This window comes from Crocodylus porosus, unplaced genomic scaffold (genome assembly GCF_001723895.1).
Source record: "Crocodylus porosus isolate Cpor-Errol unplaced genomic scaffold, CroPor_comp1, whole genome shotgun sequence".
NCBI classification, from domain to species: domain Eukaryota; kingdom Metazoa; phylum Chordata; order Crocodylia; family Crocodylidae; genus Crocodylus; species Crocodylus porosus.
This window is the reverse complement of record NW_017728915.1, coordinates 35048776-35069530: the sequence shown is the minus strand read 5'-3', so window position 1 is coordinate 35069530 and position 20755 is coordinate 35048776. Positions and strand designations below refer to the sequence as shown.

Here is a 20755-nt window from a genome sequence, read left to right as displayed (position 1 = left end):
ATTTTCCAATTAGCACCCTGCTCTAAGGAGAAGTCAAAACCTGTGTTTTGCTCAAAAGTCCAAAAAGTCAAAATGGTGAGGTGGAGAAGAAGACTCCAAATACCTGGCCGGCCTAGATCCCATGTTCCCTACAGCTGGCCAAGCAGCCTAACCACAAGGCTCCTGAGCAACAGGTGGGCAGCCCTTCTAGCACTGGATATGAGCCAAAGTCAGTGCTATCTGTGTGAGTTAGCTGTGGTTTTTATCCAGTTATTTTCTAGAGTCTTAGCAGAGTTTGGGTGGCTCCCAGCAAGAATTTGAATCGCAGTGGTTCTCTGCAGGGAGTTAGGCACGGTGGCCTACCTCGGTGCCCCATGGGCATTTGTTCTGAGAATGCACAGAAGCAGTACCGTGGCAAGGGGGTTTGGTGCCTGGGGCAAAGCCCGCAGCAGCAGCCCACCCTCACCCCATACACTGATCCGGGATGGGATGGGATGGGTGGGGCACATGCCCCCGCTCCCCCATGCTTGCCTGGGAAGTGCATGCAGAAGCAGGAGCTGCCTTCCCCCCATCCCCATGGCACCCCAAACAAGCCACTTGCAGGTCCATCCCATGCCCCACCTGGGCGTCTGTTGGCACCCCTTCACTTCGGCACCCAAAACAGTTGCCACCCCGCCTTGCTACGGCACTGCACAGAAGTCTTTCTGTAAAGAGCTAGGGAATTCTGCAGCTGCAAACAAAGGCCTTTAATGAGCTTGGTGCCTGCTGTCGTGCTCTTTGGAACTCAGGCTCCTACTTTCCATCTAAGTCCCATTTAGGTTCCTAAACTCATTAAAAAAAAATTAAGTGAAACAGAAATGTCTCTATCAGCTCCTGATTAAGGATGAGAGAAGCAAACTGTGCAATGGAGAAGCAGGTCTTGCAAAATACAGAAGATGCTTGCCCATGTCACATGGTAACAGGCTTTGACTAAATCAGATGAGTCAGGTTACCTGTAAATAACATCATTTGTTTCGTGGCATAGCAGGGGAACAAAGCACTGATAATCAAAACATAATCAACTAATGAGGGAAATACCATACAGACAAATGGTACAGTGTTAAAAGGGGGAGAGAAGATCATTAACGAGGCTGCATATTTTTGCTTAGATTTAGAAACGTGTAGTATCAAAGACTCACGTACGTGCAATTTTTGGTGTTTAAGTCTGGAGTGTTTTATAGCCTACATTTCTGTCATTAGAGCTGTGGAACACTTATCTAAATCCCTTCTATATAACAATTTCTTATCAGTGACAATTAGGAACAAGGCCATTTTAATCAGAATTACTGAATTATTTTTGAAGGAGACCTGTTGCTCTGGCACTATTTATCAAATTCCTAAAGATGAAACTTCAGCCGCTTCAGAGGATCCAACTGTTATAGAGATCTAAGGCACGGTTTAGCTTGAAGCCAGAACAGTATCAAGAAGAATGGATGGCACATGAACTGGCCTCTATCGCACACAAATTACAAATGGTAGAAAGATTTCAGCATGTATTTCTTCCTGCTAAATTATGCTTCCAGAATTATCAAGTTAATATATTATCGAAGTCATTGTGTGCACTAGGCAGAAATTACAAAGCCATTTAAAACTCAAGGCAGTATTTTGCCCTCTGGTGTATGGATGTGCCAGACTTCCACTGCAGTCAGTGCAAGCCAGTCGCATGCACGTAAAGAAAGATTTGGCTTTCAACATAGATTTCTTGTCAAGCCAACGGGGCTCAGAACTCTGTCATGTCTACAAACCACTATTTCTTTCCTGGAAATTAGAATATTTCCATTGCTTTCTTTGCAAATAGTTGTGTCGACCCACAACTTGCTTGAAATAATCTCTCAAGGTACTTGGTTCCAACAGTTGAGACCAGTTTAACTCCACTGATGTCGATGGAGTTGTACGGCCACAAAACAAAGCATCAAGTCTGGCGTTTGCTGTTTGTCTACTTAGCGTATTAAGAAAAAAAGGAACTTCCTCACATTTTCAGCAAGTGAATTTGGATTCAGGAAATCTTGCCACAGTTAATTTTTTTTTATCCCCCCGTCACTAATAAGGTCACTGCAAGTTGATATTTATACATCTAGGAGCCAGCATTGTTATCTCAGTTACATCGATTCAAATCTGAAGCAACTCCACAGAAGAAATCCAGTTATTTTGGATTTATATCCAAATAACTAAGAGCACAACATGGGACTGAGCTGGCCTTCTTGACCTCTGGCATTGATTTGGATTTTTTCACTCACTCGCTCATGAATTCTTAGTTTCAGCTTGGCCTCAAAAGGAGACAAGGGCTTACCTGCTGTAAGGCATGCTCTCCACATGGCTTTATTGTATTCGTTTGTTGTACTTAATGTTGTCAAGAAAGGAAGGGCAGAGAGGAATGAAAGGAACACTTCAAAAATCCAAAAGCATTTGGGGTGAGCCGCGCAGTGACACAATGCAACCACTGAAGAGCTGAGCAGCATATGTTCTCCGGAAATAGGTATGCAGCAGACCCTGCTTTTGAAAGCAATATTTCACGCTGTACGATCAGATGATTTTTAACAATCTATGCTGAATTTTCAGACTCTTTTCCTGCTCCAAGGCTTTAACCGTCTCTCTTACCAACATTCGGCTAGACCGCCCCCCTCCATGATAACAAAAGGGACTCTCCGCAAATTGTTTTACTAAACAGGAGGTGGTGCTTCGATATTGCCTGATGCAATTTAGAGGTATGCTGTCATTGAATGTGTTCCAGTTATTGCTGTGGACATGCTCAGACCTACAACTGGTCCCACTGAAGTCAGGGGGATGGAGAGAGGAAATGCTGCTAATCATGAATTAGAGTATGACCCTAAGAGGCCGTTAATGCAATCCTCTAACACTCTGCAAGAGGTAACTCCCAATTTTTCCATAAACCAAAATTCATAATTTATTATTTTAAGTATTAAGTAGCCAGACATCTTGTTTCACAATGAATCAAAACAAATAGTCCTAAATGGTTATCCTCCTTCCTTCAAATAATATATGCAGATAGTCTTTTTGAGTAATTACATTTCAAAAAAGCACAGTTCTTTCACTGTATCAAACTGCTACTGACATATGCCATCCGTCTTAAGTACTGTTTTCAGTATTTTAATTTCTTTTTCTAATCATCAGTCCATGATGACAAATTTAAAGAATATTTGGTGTGCATTTCATATTTTACTGGAATTTAAAATGGCAGGAAAAGGATGAGTAGTCAATTTATTTTCTCTTCTCAATTAATACAGCAATTAAGATAAGGGGTGTAAAACTGGCTTAATTGGGTTGCCATAGCAACTAATTGCCCAATTTCTTCCAAAATAACATGTTTTCGGTGGAATCAAATCTGTGGTAATTTAATTATATACATCATGAAGCAAGAAGACAGGTTAGATACATGTAAAGAGAAATTCTAATTGAAAATTGTTATGCATCTCTTTGTTTTCTCCAGTTTTCCTCTTGCCTCGGCATTGTCTCTTTCTGTTCATTATTAGGCATAGTACCAAATGATAATTTTTCTTCTTCATGAATGGGAATGTTGAGGCTTGCGCAGCAAATAAGATATTGAAAAGATTGGAGTTAGTTAAAGTAGCTGCTAAAAACAAGGAAAACACTAACATTAGAACTTACAGTCATAGAAGATGAGGGTTGGAAGAGAGCTCTGGAGGTCACATCTAGTCCAACCCCCTGCTCAAGGCAGGACCAGCCCCAACTACATCATCTCAGCCAAATAAGCCATTTAAAAAAAGAAGAAAAAAAAACAAACCCCCAGGCAAACCAATCTTTGAAGACCTACATTTTCTTTTCCCCTTGAATTGCTAAAATAAACCTGAGATCTTTGTTTCTAAAAGAGCGCCAGTTCCTCCAGTTCATTTTTTGCTAGGAATCATATTCTTCTTCATAACTGTGTGTTAAATTGCCAGGGGAATGTTTATCATGTAAAAAAATTGAGGATTGTGATGTCAGGTAGGGCACAAATACTACAAATCAGCAATTTTTCTGAATCCAAAGAGATTGTATCCATTCACATATGCCGGCTGTACAAATGCGTCACCTAAGTGGCTGGGATTTGGTCCATTTATAAGTAGAGGAGTCTAATGAGTTACAACCTGGATAACGTTGTGATGGTCTGGGGTGCTGGTGACCTCCGGTGAGATTTTACACACGTTCTGCTGCCTGGAAGAAGAGGAACGGAGGACTTTCAGCATCTCATAGACCTGGGACTGTTTCTGATCCAGTTCTACCTGGAGTTCCTGAAGACTCATCGCTATGGACTCAATTACGTGATGTGTCGGCATACTGCTAGGCCCAGGAGGGACAGAGACATCAGGTGGTAGCTCTGATCCCAAGGCCAAGAGGCTGGGGTGAGCTCTGCTGGTGATGCTGAGTCTTGCATGGAGCCTACGCTGGCAAAGTGTAGGTTGAACGTGGGTCTCTGGCCATTCCCAAACCCACTCCCAACAGGCCTCCATGCTGAGAGGAGAAGGGCCAACAGCTGACATAACCGTACCAAAAAAGAAGTTTCTCTACAGTAAGGGAATTCCTCTGCTGGAGAAAGCTGGGTGCCTTTCAGCCTTTTTGCTCCCCCTGAGCAGCATGCCTAAGTGGTGCCAAGAAGTCAGAGCTGAGCCGCAGCGTCTGCTATCAGCATCCCTGAGTAGCCCATGCTATTTTCCAGGGATCAAGCTGCCACCAATGGCTTTTTTCAAGAGACAACAACAATTACCATAACTGTTGAGTTCAGGCAACAGAAAAGCAGAGACCCGAGCCATTCCACAATACCCTGATACCACCAAATGCCAGGAGGCATTTCCAGGTCTCAAGTTAAGCTCCTTTCTCTGCTTTTCAACCCTTGCTTCCTGCTTCTTGTTCTGAACTGTAAACAGAAATTTCAAAATCCAGTAAGAAAGACTGTTCTGCAGAGCTTTCAGCATGACTGACCTGACAGGAGAAATTAAAACAGCTAGCTGCTCTATTTTATGGTAATCACCCAGAATGAGTCAGTTTATAACTGCTGTAATACTTCAGTTTATTACTGAAAAATACTGAAATATATTCAGCATTACAATTTCCTGGGAAGCTTGTTCTAGCTCAGTTTTGTGAAATCAGTTGATACCATGCCCTAAAAGTATCATGTATCCTGCAGACTACTACATTTTGCAGTAGCGATGCTGTCTTCTGGTGATTAGCACTTTTTAATAAAGCAGAAAAGGATGAAAAAATGGCCAGTTCCTTTAATGAAAGGAAACCTCTCAAGGTTTTCAAATCTGCTCAAACCTCTATATGCCCAATTCTCCAATTAAACACAGTTCATGGCACTTAAATACGTTGACTCTGCTCCGTATTTCCCGCCAATATTTAATTTCTTTTCTAACAGACCAGAGATTTTACATCCACATCCACACAAGCTTTTAATAAAGATTTTTCCAACTCCAAAGATGCTGTCTTGACCTTTATAGAAATCAAGGGAATATGAAGCAAATTAGAATGTTCATTCCAAAATGGATTTTAAAACTGAATTTTCCTCCATGTAAAAGGTCATATTTTATTATCCATAACATTAAAGAACCTGTCCATCATATTGGCTGTAACACATACTGTTTCAATAAGCCCCAAGGGGACTGTATGCAGTGGAAACAAAACAATTCACTCTGGCTACATTTCCCTGGAGGTAAATTGGCTATGCTGAAGGAGACTAGCATATAGTTATCTAACACAGCTACTAATTGTCATTTCCTGCAGTGAAAATAGCAGCATCCTATTGGGAAGGACACTTGTGCACTGAAGAGAAGTGAAGGAGTCTGAAATATTGCCCCCTGGCATATATAGACAACTGCCCAGCAGAAAGCCCAGAGTTTTATCCCCCCACTGGAACTTGTGACATTAAACAGATACACAAAATGCTCTTCGATTGGTCCCTTGCGCTGAAGCCCATTGAATTCTACTGAGTTCAATGAGCTTTTATTCAGGTTATAATCAAGGGGGTGGAGGGAGTGGAAACAAAGACACTTGGCACTTACGCACATGCAGGGAGGCTGCTCCGACACACTGTAAATCCAATGCGTCGGAGAAGACTCGATTAATCAAGTCTGCTAGAGCATGGAAATTAGCTCGCTCCAGCAGCCTCCAACGTCACGTGTATCAGCGTCCCTACACTGAAAAATGGCGGCAGGGTGCTTTCAACTTAAAGCTTGTCAAACAAGCTTTAAGTTCAAAGCACCCCGCCACCATTTTTTCAGCACAGGGACGCTGATACACGTGACAATCAGGAGCTTTCAATTAGCGCAGTTTTCTAATTAATGCCCTCCCCCCCCTCAACCTCCTGGAGCATATCTATAAACACCCACTGATTGCTTTGAATTTCCTTCCTGTCTTCCTCTCTTGTCCATATGATATACGGAAAAGGCTGTCCATTTCTAAGAGAATAATTTGAGACAACTGTAACCCATTCTAGGTAACACCTTTTCTGTAGCTAAAGATGTCTTCAGTACCATGATTATCAGTGGGAACGGTTAGATTGCTCACCCTTTTATTGACTTCGTGATTGAGAGCAGGGCTGTCCAACTTCTGGGCAGTAGGGCCAAATGCCATATGGTTTGCAGACCTAGAGGCTGCTCGCCATGAAGATATCCCCTGGGCATTCCCTCACTAGGCCCCTCTTGGCATGCACAGTGTAGGCAACCCAGCTCCCCCCCATGCAGGAACCAGCCCTGATTTAGGCTTGGTGACTCCGAAGTGCTGTGGGACTCAAGTCGCCTCCTTAATTAGCCTCCTTTTGTAAAAACGGCAGAAACAAAGTTACTTGTATATCAATGATTTAAAGGCAGATGGACAACCTGTAGCCTGGGCCTATTATATACCATCACTAAATATGATATATTTACTGGTATTATATATAATATAATATTATATTCCAAAATGGATTTTAAAACTGAATTTTCCTCCATATAAAAGGTCATATTTTATTATGCATAAAATTAAAGGGCCTGTTCATCAAATTGGCTGTTACACATACTGTTTCAATACGCCCCAAGGGGATTGTATAAATATTATCTATTTGTTGGTATTATATACCATCACAAAATCAGAGTACAAAGTACAGGACCCTTCTCACCACATGCATTCCATTTTTCAGTCTTATATTTTTATTTAAATGATATATTTATCATTTCGATAAGCCAATTCTTATCAAAATGAAGGGAGCTCTGCCTATTGACAACCTCTGTTTCCCAACACGGAGGCCTCCACCTTGACTTGGAGGTGAAAAGATGGTTCAAGCTCCGTCCATTACCTTTTCAAAGGCAAATTAAATGGCTATATTAATGACAGGAAAAGTAGGCCCCTGTTATGTGCCATTAATGGATAAAGAACTTGTTTGCTCTAGCCAAAATTAAATCCACATTTAATGACCATCAAATAAATATCTGCTCTGGTTTGCTGGCCAGTGGCCATGTGTAATGGCTGCAGAAAAAGAAAACATACAGTGAGTGCCAAAACACAGACTTTGAATAAAAAGCTCTCTGATTTATTTTAAGAGTCTCTTTCTCTCTCTTCTTGTGCCAAGACTATTGGGCACATGTATGATTTGGAGTATCTGAAATGTCACTGTGCTTTCAATTTACCACCCTATCCATTTGGGGCCTCTTTAAATCTTCCCCTAGCAGTGTCTACCACGTAAAAATCAAACCACGTTCACTGATATTAACTAGAACCTACCTCCTTAACTGGAAAAGAAAAATGGCCTTTACATTTCAGTTTGTGGAGGCTGTAGCTCTACAGAATATATGCAGGCTATTTTCATTTGATTTTTTTTCCAGTTAATTTAACCCACTTTTAAAGTCCTGGAAGAGCTTTGTATTTGTAACAGATTATTTTACCACCCTGCTACACATATAGTTTAGCTTGCCAGGAACGTAATATTCCTTTTCAAATTTGGCACCACTGATGATTATCTAGAAAATTTGAGTAGCATTATATTTCTCCGGTTACCATTGTTAGCAGCCGGTCTATATGGGATGAGAGGAGGAGCAGTGTCACTGGTACCACAGGCATCGTAGAACCACACCACACTCCGCAAGAGAGGACCGTTATCCAATAAACTCAGTGTGAGGATGGATAGTATCTTACTGATGGTAAGATGGTAAGAGGATACTTCAGTCAAAGTATCCTCTGTGTAGCCATATTCATATTCATGCACTGAACATTATAAAATTACTGTTTGCTCTGAGATGCTCTTGTTGACATATTTGTACAAAGCAAGAAGAGAAACAAAAGGTTAGACACATAAGTTATTATGGAGGTATTGGCACGCAACTAATGAGGCAAACGTGCACATTACAACGAGTCTGGAGTTCACCAGTGAGGTTCAAGTATAAGGCGGAAGATAGATTAGGATATACCATATTCCCTTTAATAATAGGATAGGAACTCCTTTGGAGCAGCCTTGTGGTTCTACTGAAATCCCATAGGACCCTCTAGTTTCACGTCGTTTTATAGACCGGTAGACATTTTTCCAGTCATCAGCCTGCTTCATGGCTTAACAAACTTCAGTTACTGTTGGATGCTAATAGTGTGCTAATACACTTGAAAATGTTCCCAGCACGGTGGTCCATCCAGTTCTGTTCACAAGAAACCAAGGTGTTCAATTGCTGTGGTCAGGAACAGGACGCTCACGGTGCCTGTGTCCTCCCTTGATGCTACCTGCAGCTGGACACATGAACTTTCTGGTTTCTCATTTCTCTCTGATGGCTGGTGAGACAACCGCCCCCTGCTTCCCACCCCTGCTTACAACTCTCTGTTGCTGCTTTCTGTCCCAGGAACATCTGTGGCTTTGCCCTTCAGCTTATCACAGGCCCTGAAAAGCATAATCCCAATTTTCCCACTAGCAACATAAGATTTCATTTCCAATGCTCTTTCACTTCATTAAGATCCATTTCTGACAAATTATGTAATACCAGCAGATGTTGGGTAAGGAATAAGTTTCATGCTATATTTTTAATGTTGAAATTGCCTACGAAAAAATGTATTTATGAGCATATAAAGTAAATCACTTCAGTGGGTTTTTTCTTTTGCATTTCAGGACCTGTTTCCCTTTTCTTGTCAAAACCTGCAAATGTTCCCTGTGCTGAGTCAGGCAGCACAGAAATGTGCTAAAGGAGGACTTTACAATTCATCACCAGGGCTAAAGCAGCTGCAGCTGTAGCAAAGTGTTAGCACATTAGCTGTTATATTACACACAAAGCCTTTATTTATTTGATGCCTTCAGCTCTGGAGACTCAGAGGAATGTTCAGGGTTTTCTCTATATTTTTATGTGCTACAAAAGCCACTTGTCGTGAATTTTCACAGGATCCTTTAATTTAGATTATGCTTGACAGAAGGAACTTTAATCCACATAAGATGTAAAAATATTGCATTTTAACAAGGGTTTTTAATTATGTTTTTATTGTCATTGTCATTATATGTTTAATAGGATAGAGTGCAGCATAGCAAGGATGAGTTGTTATTGATATTTTGGTGCCTTAGGTTTAAAAACAGCTCAAATATTATAAAGAAATTAACTCTGATAAAGATGATTTATTGCTACCAAAAATATTTATGCAGGGTTTACTACTAGTGGTGAAATCTTAGTGTAGGAATGAATGACCAAACCCTAGCCACAAACTTATGCCTTCTTAGTTTGAAGTCTAACTTTTCCCTTACTTCTTTCCTGTCCATATTTTTTGTCCACAATTATTTCTTAGACCCATAGCTGCCCATTTGGCAGTAGATTCAAGCATGTGCTTATATGGATTATACGGAGGGACCTACCAAATCTTGCAGGTTCCCCTGTGGACTCCCATTGCTGATTGGCTGCAGGGCCCTGATGGCCTTGCTGCTTGTTGCTCACTGGCTGGGAGGCAAAAATACTTAAAACCACAGTTTTCACCTCCTTGCCAACCAAGAGGGAGTTGGATGGGGGGATGTGGCCTCCACCAATTGGTATGGGGCGGGGGGGCACACAAGGGAATGTGCAAGATTAAAGAAGCTGCTGTGCAGCCTACTTTTGCCATGAATTTGGTAGGTCCATAACTGTATGGCATGACATGACAATGGATTTAAGCACATGCTGACATTATTGGAATAGGGGTCTTCAGGAGGGGAAAAAAAATATACGGAATATATTTCCATTCCACTGAGTACTATCAAAAATCACTACTTACCGCTGTCGATTGCCAGAAACTCTGCAGTATATACGTTGTTTGTGACATAGGATGATTCACGATCCAGGATGGCAGTGGTGCCAATGGTACCATTTGTAGGGTTAATTTCCAGCCAACCTGCTGGATCCTTGTAAACAGAATACCTAGGCAGAGAGAGAGAAAAAAAAACCATCCACAGATCATACACTGAGACATGAGTGGATTACAGTGCTTTGCCCTTTTCACAGGCGGATCTCTACATCCTAAATATAAATTAAAACCTACCTTATACTTTTGAAATAGGTCATTATTGTTAGAATCTGTTTACAAGTAGAGTAACGTACACGCGGAAGTTAAGGTTGGCATTTTTAAACATCTGTGCTCAAAGTTAGAAACCTAAATTCATCCCCAATGCACTAAATAAAGGCAGGCCGGATCTCTCATGTGCTGACTGCCTTCTGTTGGTCGTCTCTGGACTTTTATTCTACTACCTGTCATCGCAATGGATGATGTTCCTTAAAGATGATGAAACTCTGTATAGGTTTGATTTCATCTGGAATTCTGTTTCATAGCCACAATCTCCAAACCCTTAGGCCACCTAGATAGTTGTCTAAATAGAAATTTGTAAGATTTGTTTCCCAGGGGCCCTGACACCTACTTTGCTGTTACAGACGGGACCTTCAGCCTCATCATTATTTCAGTCAGGGGTGGTCAACCTGTGGCATGTGTGCCAAAAGAGGTACAGATAACCTCTGTATGTGATGTGTGGCTGACTGGGGAGGAATTAGGCAGAAAGCAGAGCAACAGGCTGGGCAGTGAGCACAGAGCAGGAAGTGGAAAACAGAGCAGCAGATCAAGTAGATGAAGGGGAACATAGTGGCACTCAGGGACAGTACAGAGCTAATTTGCGGCACACCTGCCAATAAGTTTGGCCTTCACTGATTTAGGTCTTGACATACACATATGGTTAGCCTATCTACCATAAATAATCTCACTGGGGTAAAGTTATGTGCATATTTATTTGCAGGCTCAGGACCTATTTCTGTTCACAGTCAAGGGTATGGAAGAAACTTGAAGTAACTGGCTCAAGTTTCCTCTTTAATGAAAGGTTTTAATGCATCAACTCTCCAACTGATGCTCCAATCACACAATCAATATACACTTTAGCAAGATACTTATCTTTTTGCAATGCATTGCTTTACAGGTCATAAATTGCCATAAAGTCTTCCATAGACATTCTGAATTATAGGCTATTGACATGAAGCCTGTTTATTGTTTTATGAGTATCTGCCAATATCCCAATGACTCAGAGAAGCCTCCATTTAAAAGGTGAGCTAGACAGGCAGTGCTGTCAAGAAAACCTTATCATTGCAACCACCTCCCAAAGGCAGCAATCAAAAGCAGCAGATTGTTAGCAAGAAAATAAATAAAATGGCCAGGTAAGAAAAAAAAAAAAGAACTGAGAGTCAGCAGCTTAAAAGACAGATCATTCTGAAGGCTATTTTCAAAGCAGCCTCTTGGTATCATGTAACTGAGATATTCCATCTACCTCAGAATAACTGCTTGGTCCTCATTACCACACTGTCTGGACACCTCAACATCATTAATATATTTATTCTCACAATGGACTTTGGATGAGGTGAACAGGCCAAATTAAATCCCAAATCAAGTCAATGGAAAAATGATCATTGGCCTCCAGAGGTAATGGATTATTCCTGCTGAGTTAGAGCTGTGAAGCCGTAAGTCTAAATTGCATTTAACCCTAGTTAACTGCATTGTCTTCAGGAGGAGATTCATAAGGTGGCATAAATGAGATCAGAATCAGACTGTTAGCCTCCATTATGCCATGGCTACAGATGGGAGGAAAATGGAGCTTTCAGAGCACGGGTTGTGGCAACCTATGGCCCAAAGGCCAGGTTGAGCCCACAAAGCCACTGCACCCAGCCCACAGAGCCAAGGATTTCAGCAGCATTCAGGAGGAGAGCTTTGCCCACGCTGCACGGTGGCCAAAAGGTGAGGAGAAGTGGCGGAAACTGTAGCTGGGTCCTTGCACTGACCCACCTCAGACCTGAGCAAGGTCATTCAGGCCCAGAAAAATGTTGTAAACTTATGTTCTAGAGTTCCCAAACTCTTGTGAATTTGGGTCAAAAGTGATATATCGTATCAGCCAAAAAAAGTGGTATAAACATTCAAAATACCAAAACACATTTCACTTCTGAAATGCTAAAGTGTTGCGTGTAAACATTTTCAAATGAAACTTTCCTTTTCCTTTTGAAGTTGTATTTTGTTTTCAATCATCTCAATGACAATTTATTTTTAAATCGATAAGTAAACAAAAAGTGTTAAATAACTTGAAAATAGGAATACATATTTCATCTGGAGTCATACAAAATGTTTTGGGTTAACCCAATTTAACTGAAACCCTCTAAAATATTCAGTTTGACCGGAAATAATTTATTTTCCTAACTGTGGTTTGATCACAGAACCCAATGCCCATTATTTACCCAGCTCTAGTCATAACCTGGTAAATGTGAAAGAGGATTTTTGTTTCTGGGCCCCAGATTCTGCTTCTTCAACATAAATCATTTGAATTTTACTTACGTGCAAAGATGTTATACTAGACAAAACTCCCTTTACATTCTACTTAAAGCCATTGATAGGCCAAACCCTTATGCCTGACTCAGCTTTTGCTTGTACCTTAGAGAGGGAAATGCTCATTGATTTCAGCAAAGTTTGCCTCAGAAGGAAAAAGTAAGAAATTGAATTTCAAGATTTGTGCCTCTTCAGGTGAAAACAAAACTAGAGATGAATATTTCAGGTGAAACCTGATTCACTGTTCTTAATATTGGGTTTAGGAAGACTTATTATGATATTTTTTTTCCTCCAGAAAATTACCTGCTTCTAGCTCAGCAGAAAACTGAAGGAAATATAAAAAGACAAGAAAAGAGAGAAAAATCTACTGTTCAGACACAAAGGCCTTGCCCTACTTGAGATTTTAACTTAAGAAACTCTTAATGAAGAAAGCAGAAACTGAAGGACGTGCAAGGAAGGACGGAGGACGAGGGTTCTATTAAAACGCAATTCTTAGGCCCAAATTCTACTTTAATATGAACACCTGAGAGTTCATCTGGTCTTCACAACCACCCATCTGCAGAAAAAGGAAGTCCCACAATCCCCAGGAGAGTTACTCATACCCTAAGGGCGTGTGTAGATGACATGGGCGTTAATGTAGAGCACCTGAGAATTTTAATGTGCCTTTTTTTGGTGCGTGACATGGCATTGGGGTTCGCGTGACCGGCACTTTCAAGCGAGTTAAGCCTCGTGTGTCATTCCCTGCAGATTTCAGTAGGGGGAGTCAAATACCAATTTACCCTCTAGAATAGTGGTTCTGAACCAGGGGTGCGTGAAACCTCATCGGGGGTAAGTTTGTTTAAAATGAAAAAGTCTTTGTATGAGTATCTTGCCATTTTTATAATATATGATTACATGTAGTTTGACATAAAAATTAATTTCCCATTGAAAGCGGGTACGTGAAGTCTCACACTGAGACCAAGGGGTACGTCGACTGAAAAAGGCCCAGAACCGCTGCCCTAGAATGCCTTTCCTAATGTATTACAGCAGGAGGTACGTGTAAACCATCTGGGCTCCCCAGTCCCCGCACCCACTGGGCAGTCCTGACTCTCACTGGGAGTCTCCCCTGGGCACGGTCATGGTCACCCCGAAATCCTCGTCACTTGCACCCGCCTATGCTTGGTTGGTCTGGTCTCTCTCCATCAGTACGCAATCTGAAAGACCTCATCCCATTCCTCCCCTTTTCCTTTCCTTTCCCATCCCACCACGTTACAAATATATGTGGGTTTTTTCATTTATTATAGCTGCTATGATAACTGCTATAATATCCTAGAGTAGCGGGTGGGTGGGTAGGTGATTGGTGATTGCTGTCAATGATAAGTAAGGGCCCTTGAAACCACAGCTAATTTCACTCGTAATCACAAATGAACTTGAGGTACAAATCTGACTGGGTTTCATGTTCTTCACCAAGATCATAGTCCTGTAACATACTCCAAGAGGATGATCCTTTGTGGAACCATGCCAGCCTCATTGGGCTCCAGGTAAGGACACAGGATTGTTCACAGACATCCAGTTAGAAAATCAGGGTGTAGGAGGGTGAAAATGTTGAAGTGCAACCTCAAATTCCCAACTAACTCTTTCTGAGCCATTCTACACTGAAACATTCAAAAAAAAACCCTTGCCAATAATTTAAGAAACCAAATACATTCTGGAACTTCCCGTTGCAAAAAATAAGAAAAACAGTTGATGGATAATATATTTACTATCAGTCATTCATTCATTCAGCCTAATTATCTGTAGCCTGCTTCTGGTAACTTCACCAGGATGTTCACCACTAGCTTCCACAGGATTAGTCCCTTAGGGGAAATGCAAACAAAGAGATGCAGGTAGACACTAATGAATAGTGAGCGATACAGTCCATCAACCCAGCATGCACTTGCTCTATAGTAATCATTCAAACATTAATCAATAGATGAGCATTATCTCCCATAAAAATGAGTTGCTAGAATAGCAAGTAACGATGCTGATAATTATTTCATTTCACGTCTTTGTTTCTTTTTTTATTGTTGTTTTATAACTTCGTAACAAAGGTATGTGCAAAAATATGAAACAAGGGCAGTCTAAACAATTCCCAGGCTATTGTAACACAGCAAATTCTCAATTAACCCTGAAACAATTTAAGAAGATTCAACACTTTTAAAGTAATGAGAATTTAAAATGGATCGTATTATCTTCCCTGATTGCTCTACAAAGCACTGTTGGCTGTACAAATAAAAAGCTAAATTGTATAACCTGTGATTTGGCACAGGGTTTTGTAAAAGTAGTACTTTGTCTTTCCCACTGCATTTTTTACTTATTGTAAGAGTACATTGCTGTATAGTTAAGATGATTGTTCTTTGTTCCTTTTTTTTTTTGTTCAAATGAGGGTTCTACCAGCAAAAAGGCTTAAAATAGACTCATTAAGAAAAGCATTATATGAAACCATAGCAATATAAAATACAAGGACTTTCTCTTCCTCTGTTGAGTTCAATGGCAGCTACTGGCAGCTCAGCAGTTTTGAAAATAAGGCTACTTTTCTTTTCTTCATGCCTAAATATGGACTTAGCCTAACTTTCAGAAGCAGTTGTGAAAGTCAAAGACAGTGTATATCGATGCATCTACATGCTGTCTATTCTCCTTTATCCCAAGAAACAATCAAGCTTACCCTTGGGTCTGTTGTACATGAGCAGCAGCGATGTTTAGAGCAGTCTCATTTTGTTCTACCAAATGTCAAGCCAGTATGCCCAACGGGTGAGTGACAAAATGTAGCCCCTTTTGTCTGTGTCATCCCAATGCACCCCTTAGATCAATGAGTCTCAAACTTTTTCGGCTCAAAGGACCCCTTGTTAGACTCAAGGTACCCTTCAATAGACTCAAGGCTGGAGGCACTCCTTGGAAAATGATGGCTCTTAGTTTTCACTCATTTCTGGACTACAGAAAAGTAACAGAGCAAATCTCCTGTTGCAAAGAACTCAGACCACAACAGGACCAAATATTTTTAATGCCACGGATTCCTGTTTGAAATCTCTGGGTTTATCTTGTGAATAACGTTTGCACACCTAACAGTGCAAACAGCGCCTGGCCCTTGAAAGGATCTCAAGGCACCCTGGGTGCTGTGGCACCCTGGTTGAGAATCACTGCCTTAGACCAAGAATTGCAGGGGGATACTTCTGTTTGCTGGAAAATCCTCAGCAAAGAGGACTCTGACGATTAACTGCCCGAGCTTGTGCCTTATAACGTGCACTTGGCATAGTTGGGTTGAAAGTAAAAGCCGTTGTTTTATGTATTTATTTATTTCTTGTAAATGGCTTCATCTTTAATTTATAGAGCAGACTTTTTTTAGTCAACACACACTGAAATATTTCAAAGAACGCCACCCTGGATTGTTAGCACATGTATACTGTGTCTGGGAGCCCAGATTAGTGAAGCAGATCATTACCCAGAACAATGGAGGCAATAAGGACATGAAAATCTAATCAGTGCCACTACCCTCCACTAGCCCCACACACAATTTCAGAGCCAGAAGTGGAATAGCTAAGGGGAGCATAGGAGAGCAGCCAGGCATCTAGGCACAGACCCAGATGCTGCTGTTGGCAAAGCGTTTCAGAGCTTGGGGGCTGCCAGACATATCCCATGCGGAGTCAAAGGGTCTTGGCTCTTATGCTTGAACACAAAGAGGAGGAAGGCAAAACTGAAGCATATTGAGCACCACCAGCAATAGGAGCAAGCAGCGCTAAATCCGCACTGAAGCCATACGTGTGGCAGTTTGCTGTGCTGCTCTTTTGCAACGGCACCGATTTGTGTTGACACGCTGCCACGCGCATTTTTCTCTTACAGGCACTTGAAGATACAATGGAGATGGTGTCGCAGATTGTTTTGTACAAAGCCTGCCTGACCAACAAGATGCGACTGGTGTTAGGACACAAGAACAAGCAGAACAGTTTTGCCGGGCAATTCAGCTCAATGGTGACTGCGTTCCAAGTTAGAGAATTGCAGCCTTGAGCTCGGAGCGAGGGGGTGGCATAGCCTGAGCCAGGCTCATCTACTGCACAAGCTGCTTGATTGGGACCGAAGGGAACTGGGTTCATGTCTTGCCTCTCCTATAGCTTTTCTGTGGGGGGTGAGGCTGTGGACAGACCAACAGGTAAAGCATTTTGTAACATCTGCTGTAACCGTTTGGTCTGTCCCTTCTATTCTGCTTTCAGTGGAAGCTAAACAGTTGTAATTACAAACTCATTTCACTTAGATTTAAAGTTAAAGGAATTTAACTCCGCTGTAGCAGTATGGGAGCAGACAAATGAAAGTTAACTGCAGGTCACTTGATGAATATGCCTGAGCACTAAAGGGCTCTCTTCACGCTCTTTGGCAATACATGAGCGTTACAACCACCTACAGCTTTAGGCAATGGAAACCTAGTCTATATCTGGGATCCCTATCTCCAAAAGAAGCTACTCTTCCTTTCCTTTGTTGCAAGGGTATATATCTGTATCTATAACGCATATACACCTGTATATAAATATATATACACATATACATACAAACACAACCACATACGTGTTACCTTTGCATCAAAGGAAAGGAAAAGTAGCTTTCCCATTTTATTATTATATCCAGTGCTTCATATTTAATGTTCCCCACTGATGTGACACCCGAGTGCCTCATACAAACGGGCCGTGTCTACATGAGACGCTACTGTGCAGTTGTTACTGCGCATTTATTTAGCTATTACACAGAATTTTGAAGCTGCTATATTTGCACTCATACCTGCTGTGCCAATACTGCAAAATGGCAGTCTCCATTTTTTTTTATTCTATGAGCTTCTCATGAACTGCTCAGGGAAAATGATCAGTGGGGAATATAACTTCGTATTTTCTGCACTTAAGGACTCAGCATGAAAATTCCTTTTTGTCCTTGAATGAAAAATTCTCTAAACATGGACATTATATGACCCTTGAATCACAGCAATAAAAGTTTCATCCCCATTACTTCAAGTACCTTTGAAAAATAGAGGGTGACTTCCTCCAAGAGATGTTAACTGATACATAAGAGAGACAAGTGTGGCAATTATAGTATAAATATATATGTCCCTCATCTTTAAAAGGTACACCTTTAAAAGTGTATGTAATGTTGAATGTTTGGGCTGAAATTATACATACTGCACTTTACATTTCAAGTGCTAAGGTAGAGCTCTTCAGTTGGTAAGGTACATGCCCTGAGATCACATCCTTTCCATTGTGCCATCATTAACATTCAACCATGCTGATCATGGTATGTAAGTGTCTCAGCAGTGCGGCAGAATAATATTCATCCTTGTGTTCTAGATTGGCTATGTCATCTTGGCTGGTTAACACTGACTGATTTTCTAAGTAACACTTTCAGGTTTTTTGCTATCTGATTTGATGAGGGCACGCACACTTGTGTTCCAAAACTGTCTTCGTCTATAAGCTTTTTAAGGCAGGGAGTGTTACTAACTATATGCTTATATGCTGATAAGCTCAACGGGACCTCTGGTGGGGACCCCAATCTAAATGATGACGAGGAGGAGGGTCGTAATTAATGACAATATTTATTCGTGAAACAACTCAAGCACTCATGAAAACTCTTTCGTGCAACTTTGACATTTGCTTTCTGTAAGATGATTACAAGAATGGTTTGTGGGAAATAAGAGGTGGTTGGAAAAGTTCAATAAATAAACAGGTTGTGGAGGAGGGTTGCCCCAATTTTCTAACAAACTTTGGTGGAGAAAACCAATTTATGTGAAACATGCAAATAGATAGATTTGTTTTGCCTTGCTTGCCGTAGTCTAAAACCACTGAAGTCCAGTTTCCTAAACCGTATGCTCTGTCTGCGCACTACACAAACATATCTGGTTCTTGGTTCCCGAGTTTCGTCTGATGCAGTGTGCACGCTGCACCAGAAGAGATGACACAGTTCTGACAATAATTGAATTCTCCATTTCAAGAGAAATATTGGTGATGAAATATGGAAGCCACTGATAAGACTCATATTGTACCTTTATCACATTAGCCGAAAGGATACTACTTGTAAGCAGCTCTGTAGAAAATCAGTTATCCAGAAAGGCTTTCATATTGCCTTTCAAAACCACTGCCTGATGTGCATTCCCATTAGGATTCAAAAGAAGTCATGTAACCTCTATAGAATAGAGAAGGGACATATGTATATATGCATTTTTTTCTTTCTTCATGACTCCCTACGTGCTCCATCCTTTAAACCTATAGATTCATATTACAGGATATTTTTACATCCTTTTGAGTGAGCTGAACTCTGATACTGGCCGTTTGCTATTCTGATAATGTCTGAATTCAAGTATGCATGCAATCCCTACCCTCTTCAATATTCACTGATGTTACGGTATTCAGACAAAGCGAGGATGCCAACTGCTGGGCTCCAATGCAGCTTGTTTTCTCCGCCTAACTGTTCCGTCTTGCCTTTTTTCCCTTTTTTTCAACGAGCACATGCAGAGAGCGCTGCAGCGCTGCTAGAGCTATCTAATGGTATATTGCGCTGCGTTATGTCATGACAGAATTCTCTTGGAACCTCTGCCCTCGCTTAAACTGTTCTGTTAAATGTGCGCCTTTGGGCAGTAATTCTAACTTAAGCCTTTTTCATAATTTGTCAGCAAGTCAAATAAAACTTTGTCTAAAACAACAGAAGAATGAACGGCAATGGTTAAGTGGCCTTGCGCTAGCAGAGATGAAGGCAAAATTGCACCAGCATTGCCCTTTGCACATCCATGCACAGCACAGCAGTCAGCAACTGGATATGCACAGCTGACCTGGCACTTGCTAAACCCAATAACCCAAGTTTTTCTCAATAGTGCTGCTTCACCCCCCTAGCATTTTATGTACTCTGTGCTCATTGAGGTGTGGAACAAAGGCATATTTTGCTGTATTTATAGCTATACTGGCTGCTCAATGGGCTGTTTGTAGCAAATCTATGGACTCTACATGCCAGACTCGGTTACTTACTAAGTCACGTATCCAGAAGAGACGTGACCAGCTGGAATTGCAGGTTGGGGTCCTTCAGATCTGTACACGCAGGCTTTTTCCAATCAACCTAATGGGGAGCTCTACTAGGTAGCACTAGTAGGTCTATTATCCTCTCAGTGGGTCACACAATAGAAGGTATATGGTTGAGCCTACAATAATTCAACTTTCTGGTTGTGTTTATACTTCTTGAACTGCATGATGTGCATCTATTTTACCCAAGGAACATGAACCAAGTAGAAGAATGAAGGTTACATAACTTTATACCAGCTTGCTTGGTCACCAGTAGCAGTCTGGGTACAGCACCAGGGGACTCAGGGCAGGCTAATTTACCTAGCCATGCTGCCAAAGCCAGGCCATCAATAGGGTGAACATACCTTCGGTTTTTGCTGGGACAATCATGTTTTAAGAACCTGGCCCAGGTATCCCATCTGGCCAAAGGAATGTTTTTCCCCCATTTTCAGCAGATGTTTCAGCCCAGGGGTTTAAAATGCTACTCTCCCATTGGAAACAGGACTGTTTTGCCACCTCTGCTTGTGCTCCCTGGCACTCTGCAGATACCCTATTTGCTTGATAATTCATTTAAAGATATCCCCATCAATTCTCCTTGTGTGTCTTGGAAAATTGAATTTTGGATCATAACAAGGGGAACTTTGGTCAAGGTATCCTACCCCTTTTTCCTTACAGTATGTTATCACTGCTTTGAACAGTGGCCGGAGGAGGATTACTCAAAATCAAAGCAAAGATCTCTTCTCTTTTCTAGCATATTTTGACTCATAAAGAAAGCTCAGCAACTCAACTTATACTCTCAGCTTGATTTAATGATATAAAATTCACAGTTTTGCATTTAGAAAAAGGCTGATCCTAAAGGGCTGGTTATATGATAAATATGTGGCATGCAAAAAAAAACAGTTGCAGTAGTGCACAGATTCAGAAGATACAAC

General features: G+C 41.2%; 1 protein-coding gene across 1 annotated transcript in view; it reads right to left on the bottom strand.

Annotated features, from left to right (window-relative positions):
• CDH13 (cadherin 13) overlaps positions 1-20755 on the bottom strand; it is a 758015-nt gene that overhangs the window by 29142 nt on the left and 708118 nt on the right. Inside the window, exon 11 of the mRNA XM_019535944.1 lies at positions 10216-10358. Coding sequence (XP_019391489.1) covers positions 10216-10358 — 143 coding nt within the window. The remainder of the gene's footprint in view (positions 1-10215; positions 10359-20755) is intronic.